The sequence below is a fragment of the Rissa tridactyla genome, chromosome 3 (genome assembly GCF_028500815.1).
Source record: "Rissa tridactyla isolate bRisTri1 chromosome 3, bRisTri1.patW.cur.20221130, whole genome shotgun sequence".
Classification (NCBI taxonomy): Eukaryota; Metazoa; Chordata; class Aves; order Charadriiformes; family Laridae; genus Rissa; species Rissa tridactyla.
In genome coordinates, this window is record NC_071468.1 from 19,614,342 (window position 1) to 19,627,954 (window position 13,613).

The 13,613-nt window shown below is 39.0% G+C and overlaps 1 protein-coding gene across 8 annotated transcripts in view; it reads right to left on the minus strand.

Moving 5' to 3' along the window:
* Positions 1-13,613, minus strand: part of WDPCP (WD repeat containing planar cell polarity effector) — a 156,788-nt gene that overhangs the window by 58,189 nt on the left and 84,986 nt on the right. For all 8 annotated transcript variants that reach the window (XM_054194449.1, XM_054194454.1, XM_054194447.1 and 5 more), the window contains 2 exons: positions 11,197-11,385; positions 8,522-8,645 (listed from right to left, as the gene is read on the minus strand). In XM_054194449.1, coding sequence (XP_054050424.1) covers positions 8,522-8,645; positions 11,197-11,385 — 313 coding nt within the window. The remainder of the gene's footprint in view (positions 1-8,521; positions 8,646-11,196; positions 11,386-13,613) is intronic.

A 13,613-nucleotide genomic window follows, 5' to 3' on the forward strand; every position in this document is an offset into this window, starting at 1 on the left:
ACCTTCCCTCTTACCCTGTGGCATCTTAGTTTCTTTAAGACATTTTGGTGGGACACCTTTCAAAAAGCTCTTCAATGGTCAAACTTTCATCAGTAGCAGCTGGATATCCATTACTGACATGACAATTGCTGACATCAAAGAATTCGGAGTTTTGAGACATGACTTGCCTTTACAGAAATCCTGCTTGACTCTCCCCCAGTCCAATGTATTTGGCTGTATGTTCACAATTGGTTTTAATATAGTTTCTACTAATTTCATGGATACAGAGGTTGGACTTACAGGGCTAACATTCCTCAAGGTCTCTCCAGACTGTGTTTTGAAAACTGACATTATATTTTCCATGTGTGGCGGTGTGCTCTCCTCCTTTCCCCCTTTCCCCCCATCCAGCTGCTGCTCAAGCCATGGCCATCAGTGGGAGTTGTTATGAGTTGCACTTGTGTGACCCGGCCTCCCTGCAGGAAATAATCAAGTACACCCTGTCATTGAATCTTGTAAAACACTGTCGCATTTACTACTAACTTTGTTAAATCACTGTTTTATGTTAATAAATATTTCACTACTTCTCTCTTGCAAGTGAAGTTAATCACTCCGCCTGTGACACCATGTTCCTGTACTCAGGTGCCAAGGTCATTCTAAATAAGGTTATCCACCACAGCATGTATTTCAGCTATTTTATCATTGACTACCTTTAGAAATTCTGGATGAATTTTATCTAGTGCTGGTGATATATTACTGTTTATTTATCTATAGTATAACCTCTTTTACTGATACTTCAACACTTACCAGTGTAAACTAAGACACATCCCCATCCTCTCCTGTCCTGGACAACTGGTCAAAAAGGGACTTTTAAAGAGATCTGCATGCCTATCTGCTTTTTGTGTCTTTCTGTAAACCTTTCTTCATATATTTTTGCTAGTGTTTGTGTCTCTCTCCTATTACAGAAACTGTATCTAAGCATCTAAAATCTTTCTGTTAACTGGCAAGTAATAATGTGATACAGGAGCTAGACATTTACAGTGCAAATCATTCCATTTATCTTCAAACAGCTCACCTTTACATGGCTAATTTAAGCTAATCAGGTAGGCTCCCTTTATAGTTAATTGATGGGGATAGACACTGACGTTTGATTCTTCACGCTTATCTTAGACATCTCCCTTCGATGCGATTACTCATCCTTTGGGTGCCCATGTCTTTAAACTAACTACAGAGGAAGCCCAGATGAGCGTGTAGGACATCTAAATTCTACATTAGGAAATCAGGAGAGGTGAGGTGTACCCCCAAGAAACTACATCCAGTTATTGGACAATTGACTATTGCTGACTTTTGTTCTAAATTTTACTTATGGTGTCCTTTCCTTAGGATGCTCTTTGGTTCTGAAGAGCCATAACAGGGAGCTCTGCATTTTTGAAAATAGGAAACCTAGGTCTGCCTGACTGTTCAATTAGCTCTTCCTGGAAGGTATTGGATGGACATGTGAGAAAAGTCAGAAAAACAAAGCTCTTTAGGGAGGAAAACAAATAATTTTTTGCACACACCACATGGATTATAGATGGCAAAGGCATGTTCTGATCTGATCTGATGAGCTGAGCTCAAGACACCATATCGCCAGATGGTCCATATACAGAAAAGTGAAGTATAATGGAGAGGCTCAGAAAGACACTGAAGATGAATGGAGAAAAAATATCTTGGTAAAGAGATGAGATCTGAATCAATCTGTAAAGACTGCAAGGAAAAAAAAATATCTCAAATTCAGGTTCTTGGTCAGGACCTCAAGAAGAGATTTTTGAGTGTCACTCCAGAAGGGGATACAATTAGTGACTAGGTAGAATTGATGGGGCGGGAGTAACTGATGACCTCCAAAGGAGAGCTGAGGCTAACTTACTGAAGCTGCTCAAGGGCCGAGATGTGTTGTTAAGAACTTATTCTTGAGTTTTTGTCCATGAATATGTTATATTTGCATTGTTTCTGTATGCCCAAAGCCCCTTACATTTCAGGGGAATCGCACGGCTGGTACAGCAGGAAAAAGCCACCTTATGAGGGCAGATTATCAGTTACACAACACAACACAACACAACAATGGTCTCTATGTGGGCTCAGCTTCTAAAAGTAACAATATCAAAGTCAGATTAACCAGCATGTGGGAATAGCCTTGGCACAAAAAACATTAGTCCGGCATAGCTGTTCTGTGTTCCTTTCTTCTAGTGCAGTCCCATGAGTGGGGACGTAGCAGAGAACTGGAGGACTTGTGGCACTCTGGGCCACCAAACAGCCATCTGTTGGTGGCTGTGGGAAATGGCTCCTTATTACAGCAGCTCTGCGACTGCTAGAAGTGTGTGCGAGGGGCCATTTTCCCCATGCTCCAAGCAAGGTCTCCCATTGGGTTCAGCAGAAAATCTTGCCCAAACCTCTACCAGATATTTCTTGTGTTTATCTTCATGGGATTTTATTCTCAAGCAATTATGTCATGTCATTTGTTCCCCTCTCCCCCTGATATTTTGCTCAATATTTCTTACATTGTAATCACCAGTAGAGAATTAAATCCTGGAGCCACTCCTGTGGCATCAAAGCATCTGACTGAAATTGAAAACTGTTGTGAAACTGGTGTAAGAAAAAAACCCAACACATTAGGACTGAAGTAAAGACACTCTAAACTTTTCGTGGGATATTTAACCTCTTTAACTGCAAAAATAATCTAGTTCCATTAAATAGTGCCTTTATTTCTTGTTTCTAAAACAGGTCAAGAAGCATGACCAGGGGAATCTTTTCATGTGCAGTTCCATCACAGGAACTGAAATTCTCATTTATCAGTGTCGTGGTAATATGAAAGCCTTTGGTTTTGATCGTTTTCACAAGATGACAAAAAAATGACTCTTCAAAGTCCTCTCCAGAAGGTGCTACTTTAGTCAGAATGCTGCTACTGAACTTACTCCCATAGAGATGAATTCCGTTCATGTGGCCACCATAGAGAACCTGACTGACATCAGTGGTCATTTTATCTGAAGGCATAATTTAATGCCTAATAGGTTATCTTATGAATATAAAAGACATTCTTAGTCCTGAACCATGTCATCATTAATGTTTATACATATTTTGTGAAACACTATGTACCAATATAATTATAGATTCTACTTTTAGGGTGCTCTTAAAAAGGATCATAAAAGCTCTTTGCTGACTCTGTCCCTCAGTTCCATACAGTTGGCAGCAGATGGGATTGGGAACTATTCCTATGGAGTTGAGGCATTTTTTCACCTTTGATTTAGGGTCCTATTTAGGATGGAATACTCACAATGAATATCTACTTTGCAGATTGCAGTGTAGTGATATGGGAACCTGCTTACCAAGGGGTAGTTACTACTGCATAAGCGACATACCTGCAGGGCAAAAGAGCTTTATTTTAGTTTTTCAAAGGCTGTCTTGGACTTAAGTGATAACTGACTGTGTCAAGGCATCATGTCAGGTAGTATAGCAGTATACTTCAGAACTCTTGAATAGTGAAGTGATTCATAAAAATCAGTACTGGCTGGAAGCAGGTCTCCCCTGATGCTAATGACCACCTACTTTCTCATCTCCTTTATGAGCCTTTGTTTACAAAGGAGCTCCATCAAGTTCTGCGTGTAAAGTCATACCATGTTATGAATGTTCTGCCCAATGTGTAGCTAAATTCTTCTTTGCGTTTAACGAGTAGCACCTTACATTGAGCACTGGGAAGAGTCCAGAACACTTCTGAGAAGATTTGTGAAGGAGTAAAGACAGTAACAGTAAAAACATGCTGGAGGTTTTCATTTTTGGATTCAGACAAAGGAGAATCTTTCATGAATCCACCCAAAATTCTACCATTGAATGTGATCAGAGCTGTATTTTGCTCTTGAAAGCTGCAAATGTACTATCTCGTTATTTACAACAGAGCTTTGCTTTGTAGGGAAACATATTTGTACTATGTGAAAAAAAATAATGACATTCTCTTAATGGAATTAAGAGATGGAAAGGTCCAAATGGTTTTGAACCTTAGTATTTTTTCATGTAGGAAAAAAAAGGCAAAAAGATCCTTAAACTGCATATTCACAAACACAAGAAGAGCAGTATAAAGGGGGAAAGGGCACAGCAGAAACACGGAGCTGTGGCTGCATTCCAATTCTACAGCCTGAGCTGCGCTTCATACTTTACCTTCCAGCCCAGCCTTTACCTCCAGCTCATGCTACGTTACTTTCTCACTGTCTCTCTGAGAGAGGCAGAAAAATTTGAATGAAACAGAGCAGGCGTGTGTTTGCGCCTGTATGTGTGTGTGTTAAACAAACAAGATAATTTCATGCATTAGAAAATATGACAAGTACAATTTACGAATGCTTGATCAGGGTGAAGCAAAGCCATGAGTCAGCGATGCCGTAGTTAACGAGTGAAAAACTATTCCATCCCATTCCATGTTCTGTACACGGCTAGATGAGGCTGTTATAGAGAGGCAGGAGGTTGTGCAGCCACTCCCCCATTACACAAATACACTTAGTAGGCAGAACTCAACAAAAGGGTGCGGGCAAGAAGGTTACAGCTCCCCTAGGCTTCCTAATAAATCCACCTCTGCTCAACATTTTACATAATGATATAATGCGTTATATTATTATAAGCAGTGACATCATAATAAAATACCGGAGTGCTACTCAAGTGGCAAGGAACACCTAAGATACATTTCTATACTTGTAATTCAGTTCCTGTATTTTTTAATTATAGATAAGAATTTAAAGTGAAAATAATTATTCATTCTGTAAATACTGTTGTAATGGATCCCTGGCATGTAATTAAGAGGCCTTTAATTTTAATTTTGTATACTGAACGCCTGTTTTTGGAGGTATTCCATATTCTACATTCAGGGCCTATACCTACAAAGCTCTAAGCTTCTGTTTTCATGGAAGCTGAAGATGCCACATGGTTTGCAAATTTAAGAACTTGGCTTTCATAATGACGGATACCAATAACACGGCTGCATCAAATACGTTGCAAGGCATTTTCCTTCCTTCTAATGGGGATCCATTTCTGTTGTGCTGTCAGTGTTCCTTGGCCCATCTCAGGTTGCAGCACCGTTTCCTAACCCATACTTGCCATACAGTCAGTAATGATGGAGCATCTTCTTTCTAAAGTGCCTGATACCTAAAAGAGGGAACCTGCTATCACAGCATTCAGCATTTTCTAGAAATTGATCTCTTTGATGGTAGAAAAATAGTTAGCCTATAATCTCACTGATAATGTGAAAATGGATGTCTCCAGTTATTTGCAACTGGATATACAACCTTTCAGCCTACATTAAAGATTAAAATCACTGGCACATGATTATTACTAGGTGAGGATAGCCTTTCTGAAAAGGTAACTGTATTTCTCAATTCTAGCAAATGCAGACACTCACATCTTAAAAAGTACAACAATAACTGGCACCTTTTTGGCAGACTCAGCAGGCAGGTCAAAGACTGTCTCGGCATGTAGAATGAATTAATATTTCTCTCCCAAGAGTGGGTCCTTCTAGAAAAGGCTTAAGGCAGATTGGTGGGGCATTCAAAGGAAAGCTGGAGAGGGGGGTGAAAACTTTTGTTTATATGAACATTTTTCAGATTTAGATCTAGAAACATGCAAGTGTTTTAATGTTTTAATCTTGTATGAAAGATTCCACCCTTCCCTGTCCATCCTTTATCTGTCTGGTCTCCTCTGTAGCCCACCACGCACATCCTAAGCTGTCTTCCCCCAATTTGCTCTGTACTCCCACTCTGCCCTTTTGTAGGACTTAGTACATCCCTGTCCCTGCCTTTAGTCTTTCGTCCCCAATTCCTTGTCATGCTCCTAACCACACTCTCCTCACTCTTCTTACCCCATTTCTGAGTCCCTCCCTGTGTCTTTTAGCTCCTTATCCTCTCGATTTAATTTCTGTGCATCTGCTGCTTCCTTTCTCTGAAGCCCAAAGGAATTGTGGAAGGCCATACTCTATTCCAAGAAATACTTTTTGAATATCAGCCATACTTATAGTGCACGTAATTCAGGAAGCGCTGCAACAGGGTACAAAGTGGTCACTTTGCTTTTGTCTCCTCATGCTCACAGGAGAGTAACGAATGGCCCCAGTGCTCCATCAAGTTGGCATTGACAGTTTACCATGCATCTGCATTCAAGTCTTCTTGTTTGGTCATGCAGACACATTTGCGGTAACACAAATTCACTCTGAAGGGATTCATTAACTATTTGGAACTAGCCTACAAGTATTTAGTCCTGAATGAATAAGGCTAAAAAAGTGAATAATTCAAATAACAAAGGCTGAGACAGAGTGCATACAACTGACTTAAAATGTAGCCTTCCTGACACCCAGACACAGTTGCTGCCTCTGACAAACAGGTAGTGGGAGGACTACTCCATTTTCAGTGTCCCCGTGGGCATAATATGGTGACCTGAAAAGGCAAGAGCGTAATTCTCTCCTCATTTTTCTTCCTGTTATGAACCTACCATAGTAAACGCAGGCTGGCAGAAGTGGTTTGCCTAGCTGCCTCCTCGCAGACGGATTTAATAGCAGTGGCTGCAACTTTCGGGTGCCTGAAAGAATTAGTGAGCATTGTGCCTCCCTATGATTCTCCTAGACATTGCATCGTGCCTAGGTGGCATTCTTTCACCCAGAACCATGGTTTAACATTCCTCCAACAAATCTGTAGTACTCTCTGCTTAGCCTACATTCAAATCATTCTAGTCATTTAAGAAAACATCTAAAAGGAAATAAACACCAATTAAGGCACAGCCACTTTAATACAATAAAGATCAGCTCTGAACATCATTTCCTTGCTTTCTATCAGATAAATCTCCCATTTTTGAACATTTCATTTTGTACTTAGATTATGTCTTCTCAGATAAGCTTTAAGCATTACCATCTGTTCTGCAGCAATCACATGATCCTATCACTTTGATTCAGTTGACTACAAATCCCTTTGACAATAGGGAAACAGCAAAATAACACGCATTTGTTCCAAAAGCTGCCATAACCGTAGATCATTCAAGGGCTGCTTTAGAGCGGAGGTAGAAGACGCCGGGAGACTCTGCTACACATCTCCTGCCTGTGCCCCACACTGTCCGGGCAGCATTCTGAAGCTGAATTGTTTGCTATGGGGATTGAGTCAGTATTTCAGCTGTGTTCAGCAGCCCCAGGGGCTGAAGGCTTAGCCAGGGCCCCATGCCTCTGCATGCCTGCTAGCATTTGGAAGCAAATCCTGAGTCAGAGGGAATACACCTTTCTCTTGCAGATGTAAGAGCACTATGGTTACACCTCTCGGCAATCTCGGAGGCATTCTTTCCGCATCTGTCCTCTGCAGGCAACTGGCCCGCAGCCACTACAGTTGGCCATTGCAGCAAGGGATCTTCCCCGCTGGTTTCTAGGAGAAAGGCAAAAGCAGAGTTTGTACCCACTACTGTGGCCACATCTGTTAAGAAAACTCCAGTGAAAGGCTGGTGCATATTATGCAGATATTTGGAGCATTCTTCTACTTAGAATAATTTCCCCATTCGAATGGACCTATTTAGCAGAAAGATGATCCTATTCAGATTCAAAATGCAGAAGACAGTATACAATATTTCTCTTTAAGATTTGAAAGAGGCACAAACTGTACTACCAAAGTAACTTGCAGTTCCTAGCTTTGCATATGCAGACAACGTATACAACCCACAAGAATCACTAAAAAAGGGTGCATTGCAAGTCTTCTCACTATGTCCATCTACACTCCTCCTCAACAAGTGTTACAAACATTGCATCGTTCAGAAGGTAATGTGTCCTTATTTTCACCTACTGGGTAATTCTCAGAGGGAATGTTTCAGCTGTGTTTGTGGTTGAACACATGAACAGGTTAAACTGTTGTATATTGATATTTACAACTGATTGAAATTTAGGCTACTAATTTATTATGAAGGAAAAGTATAGCAGTAAACCAATGTACTAGAAATTCTAGCTGAATTTGTTATTATGACTCTACTAATGTAATGTCATTTACAGATGAATGCAACATTTCATTTTCTCTTTATTTTAATGGCACTGAAAACGCACTAAAAACTACTGGAATATGAATTTCTGTATGAGAACTTTGAGGATGAGAATAACAAGATGTTCAGATTTCAATGGTACAAAGACAAAAATGTCTCAGACCATGTATTGTCCATTTGCATTTGAGCATCTACTTAAACTCAGTGTTTTCTCCAAGTTTGTAAGCTGTTGCAATAGTTAATCTGCAAGTATTTGGTGAATATAAATCTCTCAGAAGCATGCTATCTTTTTTGTATCAAGCTAAAAGGGAAAGGGTGATTCATTTTAAGCGTATTGATGATAGAAGAGCTCTGAATAGCATTTTATCTGTAATACTGTACTTGAAAGGAACGAAGTGCAAGTTAAACAAACAGTAACAATGAATGCATTTTTTTCAGGGGTGGTCCTCTTGGAAAATGTTAACCACATTAAAGTAGGTTGTTATTGAAATATGCAATTAATTTCAAGTTGATAGAAGTTGAAACTGTCATTCACCTGAGCAGGTGGTGGAAGAACCTTCTTGCATATCTGCTGATGGGGTCCCTGTACTCCAGCACGGTTGAATCCAAGAGGGGTCTTGTTGGAGCATAAAAGGTTCCAAGGCTTGCCTCAAGCTGAGCTGCGGAGTTCAAACACAGCAGCAATGAAACAAGTGAAACTGTTTCAATTACAACAGGTTGCTCATGTTTGCAGTCAGTCAAATTCCTCAAACACTGATGAAATGTGATGGTGTTGTAGGACAGATGAAATTAAAATATGACAGATTGTACAAACACAAATGTGCATATAGACTTTCACTTTGAGGCAGAGTTGACAATGACTTCGAGCAACAAAAGTTGTCAAAAGGATGAAGAAGTCTATAACGCATCAAGCTCTCACCAGCAGCGTACAATTAAATGTGACTCATAAGAGTAATCCAGTTTGAACAAGTTTGTCCAGTAGAGATCAACTCTCAATTAGCTCAAATCGTCCTTGTCCTCTTAGGCAAACAACAAGGAAGTTCAGTTTTTCACGGACTACTGCGTTCAGTCAGCAGTGACAGAACCCTTCTTGTGATGTCCTTGAGGTCTAAGGAACCTCCTTCAGCCCCCAGTTCTTTAAAAATTGGAAATAAAAGGGTCTAGAAAACCTAAGGGTTTGACTCTCCTATAGCATGTAGTGGTGGGAAACAGGATAACCTCCCTTGTAATCAATAAAATAAAGCCCTTTTGTTACAGAACTTTTCTCTGCTTTAAATACTTTCTGACTGCTATACTCCACAGCTGGAGCTCTTAGGCATTGTTCTCTGTGTTTTTAATAGAAAATTATAAATAATACAAGAAAATACACAGTATACCTTTGTGTCCCACATGCTTAGCTGAAAGGAAATTCAATGATCAATAATATTTATGTTACGTGACTTCTGCTTTAGAGTTAACGTGCAGTACAAGTCCTTATAGGCAGAACAGGGAGAATTTTCTTTATATTTGCTATATAGTTTCAAACTGTTACTGCTAATCAGAACTTTGTGTGGGCTTTAAAAGCAAAATATAACCTATTGTCTACTTAGGCAGACAAAATCTCATTGATTTGCTGTTGTTAATGTTTGTTAAAACTAGCCATTTCTGTATTTAGTGATAATGGTTCTCTTTCCAAGCATGGTTACATTTTATTTTATTAGGCTTGATTGCACTAAATATGCTAATAGTATCGTGTTAGTAACTCTGGCCAACTGTTAGTAAATTAGGTTTTGTGTTATCTTAAATATAGACAGTAAGATAAATTGAACTTTAAAGGTATTTTCTTTCAAAGCAGCGGTCACTTTAGATCAAAATTGAATACAGCGGTACCTTTGCAAAAACAAGCCATACTCCCTGGCCATCGCGGTTTTCTTGACAGCATGTTTTGTACTTCTGAAATATTTCAACCTACATGGAATATGAGTAACTACTAGCACAGCTATAGATTCATTAGATAGCCCAGCTTGATGTTGAAGGCAGAATAAAGATCTCAAAGATAACTGCCCCATCGCTATAAATAAAAGGCCCCACTGGGTTTTGCTAATAAAAAAGGAAACAAATTACTATACCAAATTTGTTAGATTCACTTAGAATAACTCCTGGCCAGAATAAAATTCCATCTGCTGTAAACAGTGTTAGGGAGCTGCATGGGGGGGAAACACACAGACATCTATTTATAATGTGCATATTTCTACAAGAGTTTCAAAACCAGCCCTTTTCACGGGTCCTTTTAAAAGCAGGTTTTATTTACAATTTATATGCTATGTTTGCAATACAGAGAATTTTTTAATCAGATCGCCCAAAATGGGATAGGTGATAGCCTGGCAGTAACATAGGACACCTTGGAGTTTTTCTATCATCAAACACACCAGAATCCTAAGTATTCTTTCTTGCCACAAAAGATGCCTGGTCCCCAGCTGTCTGCCTGCTAGACTGGGGAATAACACCTTCACTAAATCAAGGCACTTCAAATCTTGAAGTCTATTGAGTTTCAAGATAAACAGCAAATCAAGAGGAAGGCATCGCACCAGGCTTCAGCAGACGACGAGGCTGAGCCCAGAAGTCATCATTTCTTGTGAGGGACCCCAGCTACTACTGCAGGGGCCCAGAAGATTACAGTGAAGACAAATGCTATAAGCCTAAAGGAGGCAGCAGAGGATAGTGTATTCAAAGCCTTTGGATTTTGTAATGAAAGAATGACCCTTCAAAAGCACCTTAAAAAACATACTAAAATCTCTTGTCCCTGTTGCAGGAAAACGTCCCTCCCTAAGTCAGTGCTGCCTCAGCGTGACTATGTAACAAACATTTCAATCCTATATTAACTAACGTTAGTCTGTAACACAAGCAAATTTATGTAATGTAATAAAGTTACAGCATATATATGATAGTGTTATATAAAGTCATGCCTATACCATATACATATTAAAATATGCATTATTTTAGTATCACTATTGATACAAATGAACTAAAGTGCAATCAACACATTGATCCAGATTTTACTGAAATGACTTGTCTACATACGACATTTGATTATGAAGGACCATAATCTGGCTGACTGTCTGGATTCTCACTATTGTCTTCTTTATACAGTCACTAAATACATTGTCCTAATCCACATATGAATTACAAAGACACCATGGAAATACATTAAAAATATCATCAGACTCTTACCTTCTCTGGCTGGTGTAAGCTTTTGTTTAAGAAGGTGATTGACAATGGCACTCAAGCATATATAGCACTGACGACCCATCGTGTTCCAGTTCATGGTGTTGAGGACATTAATTGCCTCATGTATCTCATCATAACGAATGTACTGGTGGATGATTTCCACAAGGCCCAGCTGTCCTCTTGTGATCACACCTTTTACAGGAAATATTAAAACCAAAGACAGTGTTATGAGTATGTAAAGCAGTAGCTGACTGCTTTTCAGCATAGATAAAAATAATCACCGTTTGTTAAAGTGAGAAAGTTGAAGTTAATGGGTTTCAGTATTAAATTTTTATGTGAGATAGCTCCTTATTATCTTAGTATATTTAGACAGAGGGTGCTTTGGACAGCAGAGAGAAAACATCAGTGAACTTCACGCGTGGAGCAAATGTGGTTAATACCCACTGGTGACAATATCATGTAACGAAGTTTGTTTTAAACATGGTAGAAAAAGCTTATTCCCAGTTTATCATTATTGTACTGGAGATAATAAATCCATGTTCACGGCACCCCCTTCCTGTAGGGAAATACTGCTGGACAACACTAAAAACCAGCATTTGTCTCACACAAATGTACCTCCATACAAGCTTACAGCAGCTCAGACTTCAAAGCAGCAGTTACTTGATTACTCTCCATATCGCAATTGCTCAGGAACTTACTCCTAGCTTGGCAAAATTCTCTAAATGAAGCTTTTCTTCTGTGAGGGGATATCATGAAAGACATCAGCATTTAAGGATCCTTGAATTAGAGCTGCACATGAAACCAAGAACAAGCTTGCCATAAGGGAAAGAACCGAGCAACATATTGCTCACTCCATGAGAGCATGATTTATCTACAGCACCCTCTCTCTGAAAAATAGAAATTAAAAGACTGCCAGTGTTTCTTGACTTGTAGATCTCAGCTTCTGAATAGAAAAGGTGACTGAAAAGCTGCAGAAAGTCGTGTGACATAGGCCACACGTGGCATTTGAGCAATTCTTGCTTTGGGTCATTGTGCTAGAGTCATACTGCTCCAGATATTAGAAAGAGACCAGAATAAACTTACTGTTCCTCTCTCTTTAAGTAAAAACATAATGTGATTTTTTTATTTTCTCAATTTATATTCTGATGTCGTTTGTCAAAACTAATTTTAAGGAAAAAATTCAGGTGAGAAAGGGAACAAGCTGAAGTTCAATATTGATATTAAAGCCATAGAATGGCTGGGGAAAAAAAAAGTCTGGTAACAGAGAAAAGCAGACCTGATATATAGAAAACAAACCTCACAAAATTTTCATAAATGTAGTTGTGAATATTGTTTGTGACGTAAAATAAGAATTGAGAAAAAAAATAGTAGAGGAAAACATGTGAATATAGCTTGAGGACAAGTAACCTGCTGAGAACTTGGTATTACAGATCTGACGCTTTGGGGGAAAAAAGCTTCCGTATTTATTTTTTGTAACAGAGAAATACTTTAGATTTTTAGTGTCATTAAAGAAGAGACATGGTTGTCTATGGTATTTCACATTACATTTGCATGTATTAAAGCCTATGGATATTATACTGCGCAATAGTCGTGTTTAACCTGTGTCTGTGTGATAATATCTAATTGTTATGGTAGACTTCATCCTTCCTGAATATTTAGTGTTTTTAAAGTATTACATAAGTTGGGCAATCTTCACATTAATCACTAGGGGAAGCTGAAAATACTTAATTGCACGCTAATTAAATACAATATTATATTTAAAATGTCTTTCGAGGCCAGCAATGCTGAACCATTGGCACCAGTACCAAGTTTGGCATTATCCAAGATCTGGGTTGACATCAACGACAAGAAGCCGCAATGCTTTTGAAAATGAGTTTGGCATTAGACACCAAAAATATTTGCCATTAATGTTTGTGGGTAAATTTAATAGGAATCTTTTCCTGAAATAAATCTGGCAAGACAGCACAATGGAGAATTCACAGAACTTGTCCAAAATCATAGTATGTCAGCTGGAAGTTAAAAACATATTTGCCTGTTCTCATCAGCATAGTTTCTTAACAGTCTTTTATGGGAAACAATTCCAAGCCACGAGTTAATTATGGATTTTATTTCAGTCCTAAATGCCTGTCTGGGTTTTGTTGTCATGGTCCCCTAAATTTTCCATATTAATTTATATTTGCATTATTTCTTAAACAGCAGAGACCTAAAAACCGCTGAGGTTCAACACAGCATTACCTCCGTAGTGTGGCACACTGAGAAGAAGAGGGGTAAAGCTCTGGTAAACAAGGATGCAATACAGAACAGCATATTTTTGCACAGTGGACTACAAAGAGGAAGGGAGGGAGGGACAGAGCGAGCTTTGCCTTCTTCCTAGAAGAGATTTTACAGTAATTATACAGAATGAATTTTAAAATGTGATA